The sequence below is a fragment of the Apis cerana genome, linkage group LG12, assembly GCF_029169275.1.
Source record: "Apis cerana isolate GH-2021 linkage group LG12, AcerK_1.0, whole genome shotgun sequence".
In the NCBI taxonomy this organism is placed as follows: domain Eukaryota; kingdom Metazoa; phylum Arthropoda; class Insecta; order Hymenoptera; family Apidae; genus Apis; species Apis cerana.
The window spans coordinates 9,851,784-9,873,012 of NC_083863.1; the positions used below are offsets into that span (position 1 = coordinate 9,851,784).

The 21,229-nt window shown below is 30.0% G+C and overlaps 3 protein-coding genes across 17 annotated transcripts; 2 read left to right on the forward strand and 1 right to left on the reverse strand.

Annotated features, from left to right (window-relative positions):
- Window positions 1-81: 81 nt before the first annotated feature.
- Window positions 82-13,681, forward strand: LOC107998368 (uncharacterized). Of its 13 annotated transcripts, none has more exons than XM_017057602.3 (7): window positions 82-604; window positions 1,415-1,887; window positions 2,011-7,472; window positions 7,543-8,404; window positions 8,514-8,888; window positions 8,971-10,590; window positions 10,665-13,681. In XM_017057602.3, exons 2-7 carry the CDS (start codon window positions 1,491-1,493, stop codon window positions 10,916-10,918), a joined length of 8,970 nt encoding a protein of 2,989 aa, XP_016913091.2. In that variant the 5' UTR covers window positions 82-604; window positions 1,415-1,490; the 3' UTR covers window positions 10,919-13,681. The 13 variants fall into 13 exon arrangements, with proteins under 13 accessions (XP_016913091.2, XP_061939097.1, XP_061939105.1 ...); XM_062083113.1 differs by having other exon boundaries at window positions 101-769; XM_062083121.1 differs by having other exon boundaries at window positions 101-769; window positions 10,668-13,681.
- Window positions 13,682-13,946: 265 nt separating this feature from the next.
- Window positions 13,947-16,879, forward strand: LOC107998369 (glycine--tRNA ligase). Of its 3 annotated transcripts, none has more exons than XM_017057612.2 (5): window positions 14,020-14,061; window positions 14,294-14,356; window positions 14,580-16,260; window positions 16,346-16,533; window positions 16,613-16,879. In XM_017057612.2, exons 2-5 carry the CDS (start codon window positions 14,297-14,299, stop codon window positions 16,721-16,723), a joined length of 2,040 nt encoding a protein of 679 aa, XP_016913101.1. In that variant the 5' UTR covers window positions 14,020-14,061; window positions 14,294-14,296; the 3' UTR covers window positions 16,724-16,879. The 3 variants fall into 3 exon arrangements, with proteins under 3 accessions (XP_016913099.1, XP_016913101.1, XP_016913100.1); XM_017057611.3 differs by having other exon boundaries at window positions 14,028-14,226; XM_017057610.3 differs by having other exon boundaries at window positions 13,947-14,356.
- On the reverse strand, window positions 16,583-20,870 carry LOC107998370 (uncharacterized). The gene is made up of 8 exons (XM_062083136.1): window positions 20,486-20,870; window positions 20,328-20,405; window positions 19,265-20,241; window positions 18,875-19,189; window positions 18,468-18,631; window positions 18,230-18,388; window positions 17,165-17,329; window positions 16,583-17,083 (listed from the first exon to the last, which is right to left on the reverse strand). The coding sequence occupies exons 3-8, from the start codon at window positions 19,441-19,443 to the stop codon at window positions 16,929-16,931; spliced, it is 1,137 nt and encodes a 378-aa protein (XP_061939120.1). The 5' UTR covers window positions 19,444-20,241; window positions 20,328-20,405; window positions 20,486-20,870; the 3' UTR covers window positions 16,583-16,928.
- Window positions 20,871-21,229: the final 359 nt, after the last annotated feature.

Here is a 21,229-nt window from a genome sequence, read left to right on the forward strand (position 1 = left end):
ATAAAAAAATAAAAAGTTTAAATTCAAAATGAAATTATAATGTCGTTCCCTCGCAAATACTCAGCGGATGTGTTTCATAGCGCAGTCAAGATGGCGTTCCACCGAGTGAAATTACTTGTTAGAAAAAGTATGTGAAAAAAAATGCCGCGGAAAGCTTGAGAACGACGCGTGCGAGTTTAAGTCTTGAGTGAAGTTTCGGTGACACAATAAATCTTCGTGATTTCGCCATGCATTTTAGATGAAAAAAATTCAAATGTCAGAATAGAAATGATGCATGTATTAACCCAAGTGACAAGGTTTGTTCGCTGATCTTCGGACATTGCGGAGAACCGTGATCGTCGAGCGGCGAACAACGACGCTATGGCGTCCATCGGACGTGTGTATGTGTGTGTCATTATTTTTAATCCGCAATTAACGGCTAATTAAGCAGTCGTAACTGTGGATCACAAGTAGAATTCAATGCGTGTGAAATTCGCGTTACCGGTTGTTAAACGCGACTTCCTAGTGTTAGTCGTCGAACCGGATCGGTTTATGCAAAAACAAACATTCTGGATTGCTTTCATTTGCCCTGTTTGACAGCTCCTAATCTAAATTACTTGGAACAGTATGAATATTTTATTTCGATTTCTTTGATTACATTGTCACAAATTAAATTGTGCTTCTACTATGATTCTTTCATTAAAGAGTATGGTACAAATCGTTACTATTAGAATTTATTCGTGAGCTCGAGAATGTGATTAAACTAATTTTTCAACAAGTGTGCTTAATTGCAAGTGTTTATAATTTATAGCTTATATATTATTTTCAAATATTTTTTTTTTAAATCTCTTTATAATATGTCAGTGCATGCAATTTTTCATGTAAACATTTCAAATTCATATAATAGTTTATATAATATTTTCTGTTCTAATATTTAAATATTTTAATTTTAATGATTGAATTTTTATTTGTATTGCTTTGTATGTAATAAGAAAAATTTTGTTTATATGTTTTATTTTTATTTAAAATATAAATGTATCATTGCATATTTGCATTATTTGAAATATAATTATATGTAATATAGCAATGTATTCCATAAATATACAAATTTATATTATTTTATTATATTTTATTATTTTAAAATTGAAAATTTAATAAATTATATTTAATTTATATTAAAAATATACAGTATAAGATGCAATATCTTTATTTTGTTCTTTTGTAATATGAGTTTTTAATTTACATTATTCATTAGTTTAAAACTTTTTTCAATGTTCTTTTAAAATGATTTTATATATAATGATTTATATATAAATATATCAAATTATTATTTTTGATATGAAACTATGAAGGAATACATTTCTTATTGCAGGCATAAAAAAATGAATAGATAATGTAAGTGATATGAAAATAACTAATTGTTAGTGTTATACAGGAAAGTGACAAGACATTCCATGATTTCATATAAAATTTTAGTTAAATATATTGTGACTTAATGAACTTTTCACATCATGTCAAATAGTTTGGACAGTTTTTTAACACGTATTGGGGATGTCACTATAGAACGTGTGACTCCTCGTTCAGGCCCTAAGCCTAATGAAACAGTAATGTCAACTGAAACTGCAACAAATACAAATATGAATAATATAGAGTCTCAAACAGGAAATGATGAAAGTTCAGAGGAATCTAGTAGTGAAACATCTGATGGAGAACATGATAAGAAAAATGATACGTTACAGTCAGAGGAAATAGAAGAAATACGTTCAGAAGGATCAGGAGACGATATGGATTTAGATGAAACAATTGATTCACAAATTGGTGTACGAGCAGAATCAGAACGGCATCATTCTCAAGCTGAAGAGGATGATGAAGAGCCAGTTAATATATTAGATACTTTACCATTAGAAGGTTTGTATTATATTATTATTTTTTAATTAATTATTTAATTGAAATTTATATTATATAATATTTCATTAATAATAATAATCATTGAATTTAATATTATATTAATAATTAAATCTTCTGTAAAAGGAGCCCCAATTGAGGGTCAAGAAGTATCTGAAGCAGATTTACTTGGAAAATCAATTTCTAAGGATACAGATGACGAAGAAAGCATAGGACATGAGAATGACAAACATGAAGGTCATTCTATGGAAGAAGAAAGTACAGAAAGTAACAAGAGGCATGCTGATTCAGAACATTCTGATACAGTTAAAAAGAAGCAGAAAAAAGATGATGGAACTGAGGGATCTACATCAGAATGTGAAACAAAAACAGAAAAGAAATTAGCAAATATGAGAAGAAATATTCGAGAAGTTATGGATGAAACTCAACTTGATGAAGCTACTTTATCAGCTCAAAGACAAGAGATGGAGCGTCTTCGGAGAGTACAAGAACAGCAAAGAATAATTCGTGAAGTTCAACGGCAAATAGCAATAAATAGACAAAATAATAAAACACAAACAAGAGTAATTAGTCTATTACAAGGTAAACAGAATCAAGCAGGTACTACTATTTCGCAATCATCTCCATCTGCTCCAGTTCGTTTACCAAATACAGTGCTTCTTAAAGTAAATTCTGGATCTGGAACTGGATCTCAAACTACTTCTAGTATACAAACAAATCAAATACAAAGAAGATCAGTAGAAGGATCTCGATGGCAAAAAGGTAGAGGTGTTTATCAAGGAGCACAAACATCAATTTCACGAGTTGCAAATCGTCCTAGTGGCCCTAATATGTTACAACAAAGAATTCGAATGATGACTCCTTCTGTAAGCATATCTCCTGTAGTTCCTAAAAAGGAACCTATGGATAGATCTGAATATTATTCAGATTCTGAAATCTCAGATATAGAAGCTGAAGAAGCTTTACGTGAAAAACAAATACATACTGTTAAAAAAGTATCAGCTGGACCAAAGTCTCAAAAAACAGCTAAAGGCAAAGATGTGGTTACAATATCTAGTTCTAGCGAAAGTTCAGATGATGATTGCATAGTTTTAAGTGATCCAAGTGGTGGAGAAGATACAGACAACGAAGATGATCCATCCAATTCTGGTATGCATACTAATGATAGATATAACATTCCAGATGAACATGGTAGAGTGTTAATAAATGTGGGTCATCCTGAAACAGAGCCTGATGTATTTTTAGCTCCACAGGTAGCACGTATTATTAAACCTCATCAAATTGGTGGTATTCGTTTTCTTTATGATAATATTGTTGAAAGTATTGAAAGATTTAAAACTAGCTCTGGTTTTGGTTGTATTCTTGCTCATAGTATGGGTTTGGGAAAAACACTTCAAGTTGCTAGTTTCTGCGATATTTTTTTCCGATGTACTACTTCTAAAACAGTTTTATGTATTATGCCTATTAATACATTGCAAAATTGGTTAACAGAATTTAATATGTGGTTGCCATACGAAGATCCTAATGTTCCAGAAAAACATAACAAAAGTTCATGTATTAAATCAGAATCTATTATGGAGCTTAAACAAGAAGTTAAAGATGAAAGTGGGAATCAGAGTGATATATCAAATATGTCAAGTATGTCAAATATATCAAGGCCTATTAGTACAGAATCAGCTCATCGTTTTGGACAAGAAAGTACATCTCAATCTATAAATATTATGCCAGAAAATCCATATATTCATCAAGGATATGAAACGCATAACATGTTACCTAGTTATGTACAAGATAATTTGTTAAATAAAAATATATCAGATTCACAAGTACATATAAATGAAAATTATCATAATGATATTTCACAAAATACAATATATAATGCAAATGCTAATCCAATGTCTACATTTGATTCAATGAAATCAGAAGTAAATTGTCATGGCATGCAACAAAGATCAAATATGCCAGATACGAAATTTGGAGTGGAAAATCAAAATTCTAATAATATATATTCTGGTTTAGAAAATCGATCACAAACTTCCATATATCCAAATATGGAAACTCGAAATCCTAATACTTTATATCATGGAGTAGAAAATCATCATTCTGTATCTATGTATCCTAATTATGATAATTCTACTAATTCTTTCTCTAATTATTCAAATCGATCAACTCAAGAGTCAGATCAAGATCCAAGAAAAGATTGTTTTAAAAATACTTTATCTTCTATAAATTCAGAAATTAATGTAAAGAAAGAACCAGAAGAAACAGTTAAAAAAGAGGAAAGTACTTGTACAACAAAAGAGGAAACAATAAGCGAAGAGAAAAAAGAAATTGAAAAAATTAAAACTCCATTTATTGTAGATGCTCCTATTGGTGTGGAAGTAAGACCACGACATTTTCGTTTGCATATCTTAAATGATTCTCATAAAACCATGGCCGCAAGAGCTAAAATAATTCAAGATTGGCAAATAGGGGGTGGAGTTTTGTTAATTGGATATGAACTATATAGACAATTATCTTTAAAAAAGCCAAACAAAGCAAAAAGAAAACGTGGACAACCTTTCAAAGATACTGTTGATGTTGAAGAAGAAGATAAAAATAAAGGATTATTAGATGAAATGCATACAGCTTTAGTTAATCCAGGTCCTGATTTAGTTATATGTGATGAAGGTCATAGAATAAAAAATTCCCATGCTAGCATTAGTATGGCTCTGAAACAAATGCGCACAAAACGTAGAATAGTATTAACTGGATATCCATTACAAAATAATCTTTTAGAATATTGGTGCATGGTGGATTTTGTAAGACCTAATTATTTGGGAACTAAAAGTGAATTTTGTAATATGTTTGAGAGACCAATTCAGAATGGTCAATGTATTGATTCAACACCACAAGATATACGTTTAATGAGATATCGTGCACACGTATTACATGCTTTATTAGAAGGTTTTGTACAAAGAAGATCTCATTCTGTATTACAAGTTTCTTTACCACGTAAAGAAGAATATATTCTTCTTGTTCGAATGACATCACATCAGCGTAAATTATATGATACTTTTATGAATCAAGTAGTAAAGACGCGTGCAGTACCTAATCCGCTGAAAGCTTTTGCAGTATGTTGTAAAATTTGGAATCATCCTGATATTTTATATCATTTTTTGCGTAAACGACAAGCAAATGAAGAAGATGATTTAGATTTAGAAGAAACAATTGGTGAAAAATCTACACCTGGAGGTAAACGTTCAAAAGCTCGGCAATCAAAAGGGGAAACTAAAAAAGGAAAAAAAACAAATACGACTATAAAAAACAAACCAGCAGCTAGTGTACAACCTAATGCTTCATCATCTAATACTGAAAATGTAGAGAATGATAATTCACATACTACTCCAAAACAGAATAATTATTCTAATTATCCTCCTATGCCAATGAATAATTCAGGATATTCAAATTCTATATCACAAAATTCTTATCCTCATAGTTATCAGAATTATAGATCAAATGACCAAAATACATATTATAGAAATGACAATAGCCATGGAGAATATAATGAATTTTATAATAATCAAGGATCACAAAGATATGGAAATCAATCATTCCAAACATATACACAAACACCAGGATATAATACATCACAAAATTATTCTAATCAGTCACAAAATTATATGCCAAACAATGAACAATCTACAAATAATCATTCTCAACGATATCCAACTGCTCCTTCCAATTCAGAATTTCGTTCAGATCAGAATCAAGGAAATAATTATGAAGTATCTGGAATGTATTCACGTCAATCTTATCCTTATCAAGATCATGGACGTAATTATGGATCAAATTTAAATCCAGGATCTAATAATTATTCTCAAGTTCCAAATCAATCTTCTTTTCAATCACAAATGCCAAATCAATCTGCAAACATGCCATTACCAGATTATTCTCCATATACATCAAATCAGGCTCAAAATTATAATTCTGGAACAAATCAAACGAATACTATATATTCACGAAATGAAAATCAATCATTACAAAATTCTACATTGGGATATAGTACAAATCAACAAGGACAAAATTCAACACCTCAAACGCCAAATGTTGCATATCTTCCAAGTCAACAAGGACAAAATACAACAACTGCTCAAAATCGTGGCTTTTCTCCAAATCAACAAAATCAGAATCTTCCTTTACAAAATTCTTCTCATACTTATGGTGGTTCACAATCACAAAATATATCATTATCTAATCAATCCCACAACTATCCTACTCAAGTAAATTCAAATCCTTCATCACAAACATCACTTACTTTTAATCAACAATCTCCAACTCCTATGCCACAAAGTCAATCTCATCCATATATGACAAATTCATCAAATCAAGCATCAATTTCACAAAATCAAATGCGTGGATATCCTACATCAACTCAGAATCAAATAAATGTACCACAAAATTCATCTTCATATCCTACTGGCCAATCAGCTTCAAATGCTCCCACTCAAACACATGGATATCCTCAAGATCAGCAAGGATCAGTTGCTAATACACAAAGTAGTATGCATGGATATTCACATCTTGTATCTCCATCTACATCACAAAATCAATCTTATCCGTCTAATATACAAAATCAAACAGGAACCTCATCAAATGCAAATCATGCTTATGGTTCAAATCATCAAGGTTCAACATCAATACCACCAGCTTCAACTCATAGATACAATACTTCTCAACAAGGACAAATTTCACAATCTCAGAATCAATCTCTTTCATATTCTCAAAATCAGCAAGCACCAACTTCTTTAAATCAAAATGATCAACTATATTCCAGACCAGATAATCAACAACAAACTCAAAATTATACATCAACAACTAATACATCCCATGAATTTTCAACAGATCGTCAAAGTGGAGGTTCATCTACAAATCCTACAAATAATTATTCAGTAAATCAAACATCATCTCAAAATACTGTTTTATCAAATTATTCATCAGATAGTACTCATCAAAATCAAGTAAATCAAATGAAAGGTTCAGAGGACTCTTATTGGCAAAGAAATTATTCTCAACCATTTCAATCTGATCAGTGTAATGATCCATATTATCGGGATGTAAATCCTAATGTAAATCGATATCAAAATAATTATTTTCCATCACAAAATTATCAAAATCAATCTTATGATTATAGTAATAATCATAATTCAGATACTAATACACGTACAGAGGATGCAAAATGTCAACAATCTTCTACTCATATTCAAAATTCAGGATCTTCTGAAAAGAACAAAAATAATAAAGAAATGACATCAAGTGTTGGTGTGCAAAGTCAACCAATTCATCAAAATAATCTATCTACAAATTCAAATTATAATTCTGAATCAAATTGTCAAACTTCAGTTTCTAGATCTGTGCAAAGTCTTAATACATTGCATAGTCCTCGATTAAATCAAAATGATTTAATAAAAGAAGAGGAAAAAGACAAAGAAGATTTATTAGATAAAGATAAAGAAGACAAATCTGATGATGAAGTTCTTACAAAAGATGAAGAAAAAGATAGTAAAAGTTCCCCAGGAGGGAAAGAAGATCCTGGAATTCCATATGATTGGGTAAATATTATAAATGAAAAAATAAATAATATTAAAATACAATTAACTGATTAATTCTCTTAATTTGCAGGCAACAGAATTAATGAAGGGTTATGTACCAGGATTGATTGATGCTTCTGCGAAAATGACAATTTTCTTTTGTATTTTGGAAGAAGCAATTAAACTTGGTGATCGTGTTTTAGCATTTTCTCAATCATTATTTACATTGAATCTCATTGAAGATTTTTTAGCTAGAAATAGTTTAAAATATCCTGATGGGCAAACAGATGCTTGGATTAAAAATGTAAATTATTATCGTCTGGATGGTAGTACTAGCGCTTTAGAAAGAGAAAAACTCATTAATGAATTTAATAATAATCCAAAAATTCATCTGTTTCTTGTTTCAACACGTGCTGGTTCACTCGGTATTAATCTTGTTGGCGCTAATCGTGCCATTGTATTTGATGCTTCTTGGAATCCTTGTCATGATACACAAGCTGTTTGTAGAGTATATAGATATGGACAACAGAAACCTTGCTTTGTTTATCGTTTAGTTACTGATAATTGTTTAGAAAGAAAAATATATGATAGACAAATTAGTAAGCAAGGAATGGCTGATCGCGTGGTCGATCAATGCAATCCAGATGCTCATCTTTCTTTGAAAGAAGCAACTACATTATCTTGGGATTGGGAAGAAGATAGTCAAGTACAAGATTTTTCTCAAACAAAAGATAGTTATTCTGATGAAGTTATGCATCGTGTACTAGAACGTCATTCTTCATTATTAACAAAACAGCCTTTTCATCATGAAAGCCTTTTGGTCGATAGAAAAGATAAAAAACTTAGTCAAGCTGAAAAACGATTAGCTCGTCGTGGTTATGAACTTGAAAAAATGGCAGCCAATTGTTCTAGACCCAGTTATAATTATGTTCCTGGAAATACTGCTACACGGGGTATGATTGTTTTCAAAATTCAATTATTCAAAACGTATTTAAATTAGTAATAAAAAATTTAGTAATTTGTAATAAAAATATATGTATTTCTTATATTACATTATTATAGCAGGTGGATTACAAATTCGAGCAATTCGAGGTGGTGATAATAGTACTACTTCTAAACCAGTTGCTTCGGTTAGACCAATGCAGCAACGTGGTGCTGAAGGTTTGGGATCGCGTAGTGTGACAGGAAGTCGTTGGATACCAGCAGAAGTATGGCAAAGACAAGGAATGAGTGCACAAGAAATGACGTTACCGTTAGATGTTGTTATTCCTACGAATTCGCCTGATAAAGGTAGTATTGTATTGAAAGCTGGTCAACGAGTAATGGTGCTAAAAAGTCCAAAAGGCATTTATATGCAATTAGAATCTGGTAAAATTATTGCTATTCGAACTGCTCTTAAATTGAATCAACAAAAACGAGAAGAAGAACCCAAAAAAGGTATATTAATTTAATAATTTTGATTTTATGCATATAATTATTTTTTATTGGAACAAAATTTTTTTTATTGCAATATTTATAGGTGTATCATCAATGACGCAAAGAAATTCAAAACCAGAAGTTGGATTTCCATTGAGAAATAATTCAGCCATATCCATAATACCAAAATCATCTTCAAGTAATCAAACAAGTGGGCGTTCGATTAATAAACCAGGAAATGGACCTAATTATAGGCCATTTGCTGATAAGGAAACTTCAAAAAGACCAAAACCTGTTGCTACAGCAACTGCTAAACCTTATATGAGTCATGTTAATTTAACTAATCAAGTTTCTCTATCAAGATTACCAAAAGTAAAACAGGAACCAGTAGATCATTCGACACTCGGAGAAAATTCAAATTCTTCGGATGGTCAAGTTAGAACCGAACAAAGAGTAGAAGAAGTTAGATTGGAGGATGTAGTTGCGGAAGTAAGTTCAAATACAGATTATAGTCCTCCTAATCATAATCGTGTAACCAATTCAGATACCGATACTGCTCTACAAAAATCATCTGAGGAAAATAATCAAGTATATACTTCGGATTCTGTAACTGCACAAGGTGTTCAAACGCAACATGATCAAGAAACAGAATTAACATCAAAAATAGACAAACAATGTTCTCCTCCAATTGAGAAGGAAATCACAAAAACAACCGATACATTAACAAATTATGGGCATACTTTTCAAAATCAACAAGAAAAAAGAGATACATCTAATGATGAAATTATAATTGAAGATCCATCGCCGGTATCCTCTCAAATTCAAATACCATCGCAAATACCATCACAAATACCACAAGTATCTCCACAAGTACAAGTATCACAGCCAATATCATCTCAGATACCATCTCAAGTACAATCACAAATATTATCTCAGATATCACCGCAGTTACCGTCACAGATATCATCACAGATATCTTCTCAGTTATCATCACAAGGACCACCACAAATACCACCTCAAGCATCACCACAAGTTGTAACACAACCAACATCTGGTCCACTACAACCGTTGTTAACGCAACAATCTACACCATCGACTATGCAAATACCACCAACATCTACGTTACGAAGTGCAGAAGTTCCTAAAGATATAACAGATTCAACTATTGGCTCCTCTACTACATCTATATGTACTGGAACAAATACTATGACATCTCCGAAAACAGTAGAGCCAAGTATGCGTGAAACTTCTATACAAAGCGAACCTCCTAATGTTCCACAAGGTTACCCTTATGCTCAGTATCCACGATATTATGATTATAGTGATCCTCGATCACGATCATTATCTACTCCTTATGGTACATATTTCCCTGGTGTTCCACCTCATGCAACAAATCCTAGATTACCAATGGATTCTACAAAAACTCAACCAGATTTAGGAAAATCTATAGAAGAAAGGACAATGATGAATGTGCCTCCTGCATATTCACAAGTATCTAATACTGCCAAAACATTAGCAAATACCACAGAAACGAAAGGTGCAGAAGCAATGGTAACTACAACAGTAGCTACTACTCCTACTAGAGATGAAGCGCACATACCCACTGCGTTTAGTCATCCTACGAGTAGTCGTTATCCTGGACCTTATCCACCAGGACCATATGATCCATATTCACAACATTATCCTCCAACACCCGGTTCGTCAGCAACTTATCCACCAGGTGGTAAGTTAAACAAATTTTTTTTCATCTATTTTTTATTTATAAAATAAATATATGTTGAAACTAAATTTATGAAGTAGGTGCTCCTGGATATCCAGCATATGGTGGACCAAGTTATAACACGGAATATGCTCGTATGTATACAGCGTTTCATGGTCCTCCTCCACCAGCAGATCCTTATATACATAGAGGTTATGCACCTCCTTCTTCGCATCCACCTAATTATTATCCTCCATTCCCACATCCACCACCTCCTTATCCCAATTATTCCTTTTTATCACCATATCCAAATCCCAATATGCCTAGCGAGCCACAACCACCTGCTCAGTAGGAAACTTAAGTGGTATTACGAAAAAATGATTAGTTTAATAATTTCATAAAATGTCGCATATTGCGAAAGTTCAAAGGCTGTCGCGATTCAGAAGCTTAATAGACTGAAGCTGTAAAACGCATTGATGTAAATATTTAGTCACAAGTATTGTATTAAGATAATAAATTTGCGCAGGTACTTTTTTTTTTAAAGTACCATTTATGTCATTATGAAAGGAGATTAGATAATCTCAATTAACTTTGAACTGTGCAATTTGTTGAAATGTTCAGAATATTTAGCCTTGACTGTCATGCCGTTTTACGATGCGTTTATTCGAGTAAATAACATGTTAGTGATTACGAGTATAAATAATTTCTCGATTTAATATTCCATAGTTTCATGGAACTATTTATATTTTTTTATAGTGTATGGATATTTTGATTTTACGAATTTTAAGTAAGAACTCTTAAAGTACAATTATAGCATTTGGAAATATTTTTGACTAGCATTTCTTATTTATTTTTATTATTTTTAATGACATAAAGATTAATGAACATAAATGATACTAGGAATATTGAATGAGAAATAATTTTGTACATTTTAAACGAATAATATAAAGAAGAAAGGAATGCTGTATACTATCATTTAGCTTTGTGCATAAATGCTATATTAATCTCATTTTTATATTTTGCAATGGAAAAAAGAGAGAAAACATTTGACTAATCACATTCTGATTAAACATAATACTCAGAAACATATGAATTATAAGAAAAGAACAAAAATATATGCATAAAATTTTATACATCAGCATTCCATCTTCGGTTTTATATGTACTGAAAATATCAATATACATCATTTTCTAAAATCGATTGAATTTTTGTTTTGTTAATCTTAGGAGAGTGATGGATATTTCTACATTATTTATAAAATGATATTATTTAAAAAATTGTTTAAAAAAAATAATATTTTTTAAATAGTAATATATTTATATGATCTTAGGATTTAATATTTTTAATATATTTTGATTAAACTATTATATAAATACATGATATTTTTTATTGTATAATTATTATATTATTCATACATCACTCTTCTGCGGAAATAAATTATAGTCTGCGCATCGTTATTTCGGTTTCTATAATTTCAATAATTAATCTTTAAACAATAAAATTAAACTCACCAACATTTACACCATATGCTCTGAATCTATATATCACCTCTGACTTTTTACATACATTATACATACAGTATTCACTTGGAACATTTAGCAGCCAGTATACAGTTTACAGCATCCTTAGCAAGTTGTATATGACTATGTATTACTATTAAACGTTACAATTTCTGAAATAGATAATCTCATAGTAGAATGTAGGATTGTTGTTAACTAGGATGTCTTACAGTTCATGACTGTCTTGAAATATGAATAAAAGAAGGATAGGGAGAACCATGATTTTCAAAAACGATTTTTCAAACTCGGAACTGTGATATTTTGTCATATTCTCGTGTAACATTTTTGCTTGTATATTTTTTGATTAGAATCGAAGTTCAACTTTGATTCGTGCATAAAATTGGTAGAAATGAAAATTATGATTGCGGATGTCAATGTATTGAAATTGAAATTATGCATTTATGTTAATGTAAGTTAATTGAGAGCGCAAGCACGAGATTTTTAATCAATTTTCCAAATGGGATATCGAACCGCATGTATGTTTATCATGGTGCTCCCTTTAAACATATAGGAAAATTATTATAAAAAATAAGCATTCATGCTGAATACTATTATAGTATGTGTTTTTCATTGAATCTGTCACATGTTTGCTGCGAAAGATACATTGATATCTTACATGTTGGTACGTGTTGTGGATTGTACGTTTTCTAGGTATTAAGTGTACAGGTTTGACATAACACGAATATTATCGTGAGATGTATTTTTGCAAACAAGCGACAGAATCTATTGCAAATACATACGAGATTATATTTACAAAAAATAAAACAATTATTTTGTCTCTGTTATAGCTTTTTTGCCATTTACATACTTGTAAATACCCATTATTTACATTTCATACTTTATTTATTACTATACATTATCCATTCTTATCGCTTTTTTGATGTCAGAGTATTGATCTTATGTAAAATAAATTGTTTACACTGATCAAAATTGTTTTTGATTGTAGTATTGTTGCAGAGAAATTGAAGCATATATATATATATATATATACATATATATATATCATATATATAATTGTTTGTATGACGTTTATCTTTACGTCTGACCAATTGTTTGACTTGAAATTAATGTATGATGCATGTAGATGCGTAGGATAAAAACTTAATACTTATATGTCAAAAAAGTTAAGGTTGTAATTAAGAAATGAATCTATCTATAAAAATTTCAATATACTTGTGGTAGCACGGACAAAACGTTCTTGATTACACACTTTTCTCTATGCATATTATGTGATTTAATGTGTCACACACCACGCGCGCGCGCACACACACACACACACACACACACAAGCATACACACACACAAAAGCATACACACAAGCTGGGTTTATTGAAAAGTTATAATTAACAAATAACTTTGTAGGAGAAAATTAATATTTTTTTTTATAAATCATTTTTCTCTGATTGTAATTTTTCTATAAACCATGCTACAGTGTACAAAGAAAATAAAATCGTTCGAAATTAAGAGAAATAATTTTTTTGTAACAGATAAGTTAGTTTGATAACACTATATTAATTTAATAAAAAAAATAAACTTATATTTGCGTATGCGCGTCATATTGTGTATTTTTTATTTTTTTCATTCTACATAATGTTATTTGTTTTGAAATATATTCTTTATGAAAAAAATATAAGAATACCGTTATAGATAAAAATGGTTTTTATTTATATTGGTGCTATCATAAAAATATAAAAATAAAAAAATAAAAAAATATATATATCGTATTTATAAAAAATTATTATTATTTAATATTATTTATTTTTACGTTTATATAAAATTATATCATGCAAAATATAATTAATTGATATTTAATAATGAAAAATTTTTTCTATTTTATTTTTTTCACTTTAAAGTTTTATAAGATAATTTTAAATATCATCAGTTTTACCGCCGACAGTATTGTATCATTCAAAACCAAGACCTGAGATAGTTTCAAGTAAGTGGAATCATAGTCGATTTGAAAGTTAATACAGTGAAAAGTAACAACTTAAATGCAGTTTATCTCGTGTAACTTGCGACTTATTTGCAAAAAAATCACACATAATATATGCAAACATACGATTTATGAACAATTACTTCGAAAATTTACTGTCACTGCTAGGTTAGCTGACTTCAGTAAGTGGGGTACGAAAAAAAAAGATCGTAAAGTGAAAATACAAATTTTACAGGATATGTCGGATCCAAAGATCGAAGAAATCTTGTCTCCCTTTCGAGATAGCGTGAAGGAACAGGTAAATGCCATATGGATAATCATTATTTATTATTAAATATATTTAAAGATATAACATATTTTATATTTTATTATCACAAAGATTATAGATATGTGATCTTTTTATCATATATTTCAATAACATTATTGAATTTAAAAATTTTTTATTATTGTACATGTAAATAGATTGTTAAATATTAATTTTATTTCTATTAATATTATTTTATTATCTTATATATTTCTAGGGTGACTATGTGCGAAAACTTAAATTTGATGGAGCTTCAGAATTGGATATTAAAAAAGCAGTTGTTGAGCTTAAACTTCGAAAGAAATTATTAGAAGAGAAAGAATTATCTTTTTTTGAAACAGTAACATTTGATAGAGCAAGAATGGAAGATCTCTTGAAACGTAGATTTTTTTATGATCAATCCTTTGCTATTTATGGAGGAATTAGTGGTCAATTTGATCTTGGTCCTATGGGTTGTGCATTAAAAACAAATTTGTTAAATACATGGAGAAGTTTTTTTATATTAGAAGAACAAATGTTAGAAGTAGATTGTTCTATTTTAACACCAGAACCTGTACTGGAAGCATCTGGACATGTAGAAAGATTTGCAGACTTAATGGTAAAAGATGTGAAAACAGGAGAATGTTTTAGATTAGATCATTTGATTAAATCCCATTTAGAAAAAATGATTAGCGATAAAAAGACAAATGAAATTACAAAAGCAGAATGTAAAAATATTATTATTAGATTAGATGGAATGACTAAGGATGAAATGGCTACAGTTTTATTTAAATTCAACATAAAATCCCCAATTACTGGAAATGATCTAACAGAACCAATAGAGTTTAATTTAATGTTTGGAACTCAAATTGGTCCTTCTGGACTTGTGAAAGGATTTTTAAGACCAGAAACTGCTCAGGGTATTTTTGTAAATTTTAAACGATTACTTGCATTTAATCAAGATAAGTTACCATTTGCTGCAGCTCAAATTGGAAATGCATTCCGTAATGAAATTTCTCCTAGATCTGGTTTATTAAGAGTAAGAGAATTTACTATGGCAGAAATAGAACATTTTTGTGATCCTAATAATAAAAGTCATCCCAAATTTGAAACTGTAAAAGATCTAAATGTATTGTTACATTCTGCTTGTAATCAAATGGATGGTAAGAGTGCACAGCATATGACTTTAGGTGATGCTGTGTTAACTAAACTTATAGCTAATGAAACATTAGGATATTTTATGGGTAGAATTTATTTATTTTTAATTAAAGTTGGAATTGATCCGAAAAAATTACGTTTTCGTCAACATATGGGAAATGAAATGGCTCATTATGCATGTGATTGTTGGGATGCTGAATGTCTAACTTCTTATGGTTGGATAGAATGTGTTGGCTGTGCAGATCGTTCTGCTTATGATCTTACACAACATACAAAAGCTACTGGAATAAAATTAGTAGCAGAAAAAAAATTGCCAGCACCAAAAAATGTTGATGTATGTGAAATAGTATCAAATAAAGTTATCATTGGAAAAATGTTTAAAAAAGATAGTAAATTAATACAAGATGCTTTAGCAGCATTAACTGAGAGTAATATTAATGCTATAGAAACTGAAATAAATGAAAATGGAGAAACTGAATTAAGACTTTCAAATGATTCTATAGTAAAAATTACGAAAGATATGATCGAAGTAAAACGATATCAAAAAACTGTACATGTAGAAGAAATAATTCCTTCTGTAATTGAACCATCTTTTGGTATTGGTCGTATTATGTATGCTATTTTTGAACATAACTTTAAAGCAAGAGAAGGAGACGAAAAACGAACTTATTTCAGTTTACCACCAGTTGTGGCTCCTTTAAAATGTTCGTTATTACCGCTTAGCGGTAATAATGAATTTGTACCATTTGTAAAACAATTGTGTATGTATAATGATTTTTTAAATTTGTTGACCTCTTTAAAAATTGAAATTTATAATATATTTTAAATATTGCTTATTATGTATAGCTCAGAATCTTACAAAGATAGATGTCTCGCATAAAATAGACGACTCTTCTGGCAGCATTGGACGTAGATATGCTCGAACGGATGAAATTGCAATACCATTTGGTATTACTATAGATTTTGATACTTTAAAAACTCCTCATACTGCTACACTCCGTGAACGAGATAGTATGGGACAAGTTAGGATAAATGTGAGTAATTATTTTAGTTTTAGTATAAAAATATAAAAAAATTTAAAAGAGTTAAATTATTGTTTATTACAAATTATAGTTGGACCAAATTCCCGAAGTAGTAAAAAATTTAACCAATGGCAAACTTACATGGTTGGAAGTCGAAGAAAAATATCCGAAATTTGAACAACAAGAAACAACAGAAGCATAATATACGAAATATTTAAATTATTTGCGATATAAAATTATAAACAAATTACTATAATAGTAATTTTTATTTTGTATTTATATAACGTGCATTTTATAGGCATTTACTTTTATGCTATTTTGCACAAATAATAATTAATAAAATAATTATTAAAACTGAGATTTTGACTTTTAGAAATCTTTGATAATTGATAATACACGAATATTGATCAACAACAATAAAAATCAATGTTGAATTTAACTCCCATTCTATCAAAATCATGCTTAAAACAAATCATCATACACCTTATGCTTTTTATCCATTTTTCTTTTTCAAAACCATTATGTATAACATCTTGAAGTTGCATATTAACATGATAAACGTCTGAAAAGCGAAAAAATTAATAGTCTCTGATATATCTTAATATAGTTATTTAATATGTATTGTTGTTTATTAAATAATTACTGCAACGACAAGATCGTATTTGACAACACATTGCACAAAGTGTTTTTAATGTTCGAATTTCACCAATAAATTCGAAAACTCTAAGCGATGGTAAATAAAGAAATAATCGTCTTAATTGAATGTCCAAATTCTGTCGATTATGCCATAATTGTAGACATAGGTATACTATATAAATATTAATAGTAATTAGTTCACACATTATAATTTAATAAAAAATAACCTACATATACAGTAAATATATAAAATGAAAATAATAAAATAATAAAAAAGAAATATACGTAAAAAATTAAAATATAATATGAATAACATTAAAATTATAAAATATTTGAAAATAATTCAAATATCTATATATATGTAATTGATATAAAGATATAAATTTTGTAGAAGAAATAGATAAAGAAAATGTAATAGCAAAAGAAGAATAGAGATAAAATAAAAATATTGAAATCAGTGGTATCTCAAGAGTGTCGCAAATTAAATATGTGTAAAAAAAAACGGAAAATAATAGGAGAAAGATAGAGATAAAGTAAGAATTGATCGTTAGCGTTATCTTTTGAATATCCATATCTTTTTACATTTTTACATTACATCTTTACATTATTATTACAAAAAAGATAAAATAGAAAAAGAATTAGCAGTCATTGCCATCTCTTAATGCTTATAATATTTAAAAGATGGCGCTGATATTTAATTCTTATGTTATCTTACCCCTTTTAAAAAGATGTTTTTCATACTCAAGAGATGGCGATGATTTCAATATTTTTATCTTATTTTTTCTTTTCTTTTTTGTTTTTTTTTTCACTTTTGTTTTTCTATATTTTGTACTTATAATTTTGGTGTATAACCACAAATAAGAATTAATAACGATAAAAATAAAACGATAGAATACTAAAAAGATAAGAGATATTGAGATATGAGATTAAAAAATGTATTGAATATTATTACGTTTTAATGCTGATTTATGAATTAAAAAAAAATGAAAAAAATTAAAACGAAAAATGATAATAAATTGAAAAAATAAAATATTAGCTTTTTAAAGAATAAATAATTTTGTTTCTCAATTACCTAAAGTATCTGCATACCATGTACAAAGTGTTTTAATTGTGCAATCGATATACCATGGTTGTCGAAATCTCAAATCGATACTCGTCGATAGTGCAAAAGTATGAATTGGAGTGTGTTTCGTAAAAAATTTTTTGTGAATATCGTACTCTGGTACTCCTACTGAAAAGAGAAAAAATAATTATTTTTTTATACATTACATTTAGTGTTACGTATCAATTATTGTGAAATTCATTCATACTAATAGCATATTGTACTTTCAGTACTGGTGCCCAAAAATGTGCTGCTTTCCAAGCTCTGTCTGGTATCAAAACTTTTTCAACATAACCTCCATCTTCAGTTCTTTGCAAAATTTCTTCTTCTAAACATAATAGTTGTAACCAATGCCAATTTGTTCTAAGTTTTCTACAATTATCGTAAATGTGATTGATTTTCAGAATTTATTCATATATATTTACATTTTTTTAACAGAAAGATCTATAGTATTCGACAAAATGAATTTATTATTATATACTATATTTTTACTATATTTATATAGTTATTATATTACTATACAGTTATTATAATTATATAGTTTACTATAGTTTTATTATATTTTCAAAATTAATATCGTAATTTAAATTAAAACGATAAAAAGAGATTAAATACTTGGCCAAACGGACGAGTAAATCTCCCGTGGGTGTCGCTATGTATGCGTAATTTATTGACAAAGTGGTGAGAAATTCCAAACAACCGATTGCGCGAAACCAGTCATTTTTTTTGATTCTTTTGTTCGCATAAAATCCTGATTTGAAGTGATGAACAGTATCCACCGTGAGACCTACCATTTTTTCGAACGCTCGCCAACAATATACATGTTTTATCGTTTTACGGGAATTGTGCAGTGCCAATAGTAGCCGTACACCTTCGTCAGGAGTTAATGATAAACCTTCCAGACAAATGGATCTTAATCTAGTCTGTTTACTACAACGTATGATATTACTACACGTAAAATAAATTTCTCAATAGATATTTTTTAAATATACAGTATTAATTTACCATATAATTCGTTCCAGATGAATGATCAAATTTTTCCGATTAATTCGATCGAACGTTTGTAAACGTATTAATTGTTCCCAAACACTGATATATTTCTTCTGTTTCTCACTGTGTACAAGTCTGTGACAATGAAAATGCATTTCTCTGTTCAGATATATCCTATAAATGATTTCTCGCATTTTCACCAATCATGTATGACAATTCAATGTATCATAAAAAGAATAATTCAAAGGATGGATTTAATATCGTATCGTTATTCCATACGATATATAATATCAATATATATATACATGCACAATATAAATCCACCGATTTGGTTTTAAATCAAACTCCAATTACGTCGATTCTACGTAATTCATTCAAAATTCATCGAATCAAGGATGATAAGTAGGTACGTATAATTTCAATGAAGTAACCATTAAATTCTTACTTGGCCAACGTAACGAGGAGAGCGTGATTCACTTGTTTTTGGTACAAACGCGAGTTTTTCACCGCGGTTGAGTACAAATGCCAGTAGAAACGGGCCTGGGCATAATAACTTTTTAATTACCGGCCACCGCATTCGTTCCCGCCGACCGACATTCGTAATTGAGTTCTAGCCGTTCGGGTTAATTGAGTTCTCGGCTTTTGAATTCGCCGGGCTTTCCTCCGGTGATATACGTACCTCCCTCGAGGGCAGGGGCAAATTCGACTCCGTCCTTGGAAACGCGGCCCTCTCGCAGTGGAGTATCATTTCCCAGTGTTTGCGATAGTCGTCCGTGCTTCTGTCGATCCACGACCCACAATCGTTCTCTCATTTTCATCATTCGTTACTTATTCGTTCTCTATCGACGCTCTTTCCGTCGTTCTTCACGCGATGCAAATATTACCTGGGAAGTTGTTTAAGTAACTCTTCGACCAGAGGATCCGTTTCTGCCATGTTGTAACATTGGGAGAGGGGAGCACTGATAGATTCGAACGGTTCCTTTTCTTCGTGGCTGTTTTTATTATATATATGTATATACATTCGGCTAGATTAAAGAAATTTTTCGATTATTATTTTATTATTGACTAAGAACGTTACATTTTTGAATTTTCTTCTTCCTTGAAATTGTTGTCGCACGATACGTGACACGTCGATAACGAATCATTTACATCTTCCCTGTTAAATAACGAATTTTCTTGTATTGTTAGGTTATTATTAGCAATAGTAAGGAGTAATAGTACTTGTAAGATTTCTACCCATTTTTGGCATCCTCGTTTGATTCGTCCAGATTGCGATATTTCGAATCGTCGTTTATACAAACGTTGGTCGAGATCGAAGAATTTTGATAAAGAAATCCGTTCAAAGCCATTTTTCGTTTGAAATGAAAAAAAAAGAAAAAAAAATTAAGGAAAGTTTTATATATATATATAAAAAAAAAAAGGTTAAATTATTACAATCTACATTTTCAAACGTCACATAACGATTTGCAAATATTTCATACTCGAGAAATAAACGAACGTCGCGCGTGTCGCATCTACAACGAGAATCGAACAATTTTTAATTTTTAATGTATATCGATCTAATCAATGCAGCTCCATTTAACTCAATGACAAATCAAAACTTTTTTTAGGAAGCCAATGAAGAAAGGTTTACCGACTGTGTACAGATTGTCCCGGTATCGGAATCGATTCTGGAATATATCGTGCATTAAGGACGAGGACAGGGGACGAATTGGCTCTTTTTCTTTATCTCTTCAACCAACACAAGCGGGACGCGTATACGCTGGCCGATTTCATGCAAAGATACAGAGAGTTGGAGGCTGTTGATAGTAACCCCTTTATTTTTCACCGGGAGAGAAGGTTTACCCAACTTAATCGGGCAAAATGCAGGTATTCCGCAGACTCTTTCTTCCAATTCTCGAGGACCACCCGTGAGTTTATTCACAAGCAAATGTTTAAAAACGGAAATCATTTCCCTGCTTCTTCGCGCACAAAAGGATC